Source organism: Panthera onca, chromosome F1, assembly GCF_046562875.1.
Source record: "Panthera onca isolate mPanOnc1 chromosome F1, mPanOnc1 haplotype 2, whole genome shotgun sequence".
Taxonomy (NCBI): Eukaryota; Metazoa; Chordata; class Mammalia; order Carnivora; family Felidae; genus Panthera; species Panthera onca.
The window spans coordinates 68,424,360-68,427,917 of record NC_138355.1 but is presented as its reverse complement, the minus strand read 5'-3'; the positions used below and the strand labels follow the sequence as shown (position 1 = coordinate 68,427,917).

At 45.8% G+C, this 3,558-nt stretch overlaps 1 protein-coding gene across 1 annotated transcript; it reads left to right on the top strand.

Annotated features, from left to right (window-relative positions):
• LOC132685781 (olfactory receptor 10R2-like) lies at positions 1–1,009 on the top strand. The gene is given in 2 exon segments (XM_060643179.3): positions 1–237; positions 240–1,009. Coding segments are annotated over 2 exon segments (939 nt in total). The 5' UTR covers positions 1–68.
• Positions 1,010–3,558: the final 2,549 nt, after the last annotated feature.

Genomic DNA, 3,558 nt, shown 5'->3' with positions numbered 1-3,558 from the left:
AGTCTCCCTGGTTCCTCCATCCCAAGGGTCTCTGGACCTGATTACACTGGCTGTGGCATCTGCTGTCCATGGCCAATTCCTCCCGGGTCACTGAATTCCTGCTGCTGGGTTTCTCCAGCCTTGGCTAATTTCAGCCTGTCCTGTTTGTCCTCTTTCTTGGCCTCTATTTGATCATCCCGAGTGGGAACCGCACCCTCTTCTCCATCATCCGGCTGGACTGCAGCCTCCACACCCCATGTCCTTTTTCCTCTGTGTCCTTTCAACCTCGGAGGTCTTCTACACCATTGTTACCCTGCCCAGGATGCTTATCAACCTGCTCTCTGTCCTCAGGACACTCTCCTTCGTGGGCTGTGCCACCCAGATGTTCTTCTTCCTTGGCTTTGCTGTCACCAACTGCCTGCCTCTGGGAGTTATGGGTTATGACCGCTATGCCGCCATCGGCCAGCCTTTGCGCTACCCGGTTCTCGTGAACTGGAGGGTATGTGCCCAGCGGGCAGCAATCTGTATTGTTAGTGGCTTCCTAGTATCTCTGGTGGGAACAACTTTGGTCCTCAGCCTCCCTCTCTGTGGCTCCAACAAGGTCAACTACTACTTTTGCGACATCTGACCAGTCATCCGACTTGCCTGTGCTGAAACGTACACTAATGAGCTGGTCTTCTTCATCTGTGGCGCCTTGGTGCTAGTTGTACCCTTGCTCTTCTTCCACACCTCTTACGGCTTTGTTGTCCACACCATCCTGAAGATCCCGTCGGCTGATGGCAAGCGGAAAGCCCTCCCCACCTGTGCCTCCCACCTCACTGTGGTCATCGTCCGCCATGGCTGTGCCTCCTCTGTCTACCTGCGGCCTTCAGCCAAATACTCATCAGGCAAAGACAGACTAGTGACAGCGACCTACACCATCGTCACCCCACTGTTGAACCCTATGGTGTACAGCCTTAGGAACAGAGGTGTGCAGCTGGCCATTCGGGAAATGATCGCAAAGACGGGGTTTTCTCTTAAGACTTTATAATTGGAATGTTTTATACGGTACGCCCACATTTGGGCCAAATGTGCCACTGAGTCATAAAGTTTCTAGTAATATTCGCCTATATAAGTGTGTGGTTTTGGTCGAGTTGTTTGACGTTGCAGGGCCTATCTGTTCTCTTATGTAAAGCAGGCTTGGTAATCTATGCCTCTCAAGGTGGTTGGAAAGATTACTGGAGATAGCACAGTGTGTGTCGCTGGAGGTTAAGTCTCCTCCTCCTGTTCTTTCTTCCAATTTACAGTTCTCAAAGGCTCCTGCAAACCTTTACCTCTTCTCTCTTTGGCTTGTTTGCCCCAAAGCTCTGATTATACTCTTTGTTTAAGGTTACATCTAGCTTAAAACAAGGTGCTTGGGTTTGGAGGAGGCTTAGATGTGGGAGTGTGACATGTTGGGGAAATCATTTACTGCACTAGGAATTATAAGGTTTCAGCCTGACACTGGTTAAGTCGCGACTCTAAGAAGGTTGTGATTATTGGGGCGCCCGGGCGGCTCAGTCGCTTGAGCTTCCGACTCTGGCTCAGGTCATGATCTTACACTCTGTGAGTTCGAGCCCCGCATCGGGCTCTGTGCTGACAGCTCAGAGCCTGGAGCCCACTTCCGATTCTGTGTCTCCCCCTCTCTCTGCCCCTCCCCTGCTCATGCTCTCTCTCTGTCTCAAAAATAAATAAAAACCTAAAAAAAAAAAAGAAAGTTATGATTGTTTTCTGAATCTAAATTTTAAAATATGGAAAATAAAGATAATGTTCCTCTTTTACTTCACAGGTTTTTTGACCACCCCTTGGAACCATTTCTTCTTTAACATAGAAGTGCTATGTAAATGCGTGGAAAAAACAGTCAACCATCCAGTTCCATGAAGAAGTTGGAGGAGAGGGGTCTACGTGGCCTTGCACGCTGAATCCATTAAGGAGAGGAAGCTACCCAGTGTCAAAGTTGTCATCAGACTATGTACTTCAAGAGAATGACTTGGGTAGCCATCGTGTCCCACGTCTCACCTGTTCAGAGGTCCTTCCTCAGTACCTCCTGGGGAACCCAGTACCTCCTGGGGAACCAAGCCTGCACTGACTGGGTACCTGTTGTTTCCGCATTGTTGTAGTACCTTTCTATGATACTCACCTTTCTATGATTTTCACGTTCTCTGTCTCTCGTGTCATACCCCGAGTCCAATCTTGGCTCCCAGATGTTGGAGGTAGTTACAATCGGGCCATTTCCCACTGCCCACCTGAATTTCAGACACCGTGCCTCCTTGGGTGCAGGCTTCTGGACACACGGCAGCTTATCAGTATTCTCTTTAAAGCATACCGAATGAAAGCGACGTTCATAGTTCACGTGTGACTGCATTTTCGGGTGAAACGTAACTGTGTTCTCTCTTGTTAAGTTTCCTTAGACTTTCGAATTAGAGTGTATAATCATCAATAGTTCTATTTCAAAATTACTATCTCTCTCCCTGGTTTTGTCTCCCATTTTTCAGGTTTTGGATTAAGTCTTGTATTATTTTCATTCTTACTAGTTAAATAACCAAGGCCTTTAAAGCACAACATATCCCTAAGTATGGGATGGTCCGTCTCTGTTATTTCATTCCATTCTTTTTTCTTTTCTTCCTAACACATTTGCAACTGTCAATGATTGACCAAATATTAGTTATAAGTGGAATATTTGCTAATTTATTATAGATATGTCCTGGCTAATATTTAAATAATTTCTGTTATTTATTTTTAGCTTTTGTGTGTGTTATGTGAGACCATGTGACTGGTGTTAAGTTCAATGTTTACAATTCATTGTGTTTAGTATTATTTTTTTCTGAATTATTCCCTATGAAGTATTTTTATTTAGGTTGAAATAGCACGCAGAGTATGGGTGTTATCTTAATTTTGTAATTAAACCCTTTTAGTATGCAAAATCATTATGTGCTCTGTGTGTATATGATTTGTCATGGTTTCATTGGGCTGATTTCAAATACTTCCCTATTCTATTTCTAGCGATACTGACTTGGGGATTTTGTTACGGAATCTGTTTTTTGTTTTCATTTTAAATTCACAAAACTTTTGTGAGAGACAGAGTGCAAGCAGGGGATAGGGAGGGAGAATCTTAAGTAGGCCTCACACCCAGCACAGAGCCTGACATGGGGCTTGATCTCACGACCCTGGGATCACGACCTCAACTGAAATCAAGAGTCAGATGCTCCACCTACCGAGCCACCCAGACACCCCTGGAATCTGTGTGTTTCGAATGCTAAGTAAACCTTTTGGAATCCAACGTATATATTCTACTCCAGAACCCACTAAAGTGGTAAACACGAAAGCACTCGTCAAGAAGCAAACAGGAGAGAATAATATACACGAGGGGTAAAAAAGTGACAGAGGCCAAAGAAAAAGCGGTTCTAAGCAGAAAGGTGGTGGGACACCTGCAGAAGGTGGGAAACCATCGAAGAGCAACCACGTGACAGCACAGACCTGTGTGCGGACTCTCTCCTCGCAATCAGGCCTCCCTGGTGCTGCGGGAAAGAGCAAGATTGGTTCATGTCCCAGGAAGGAGAG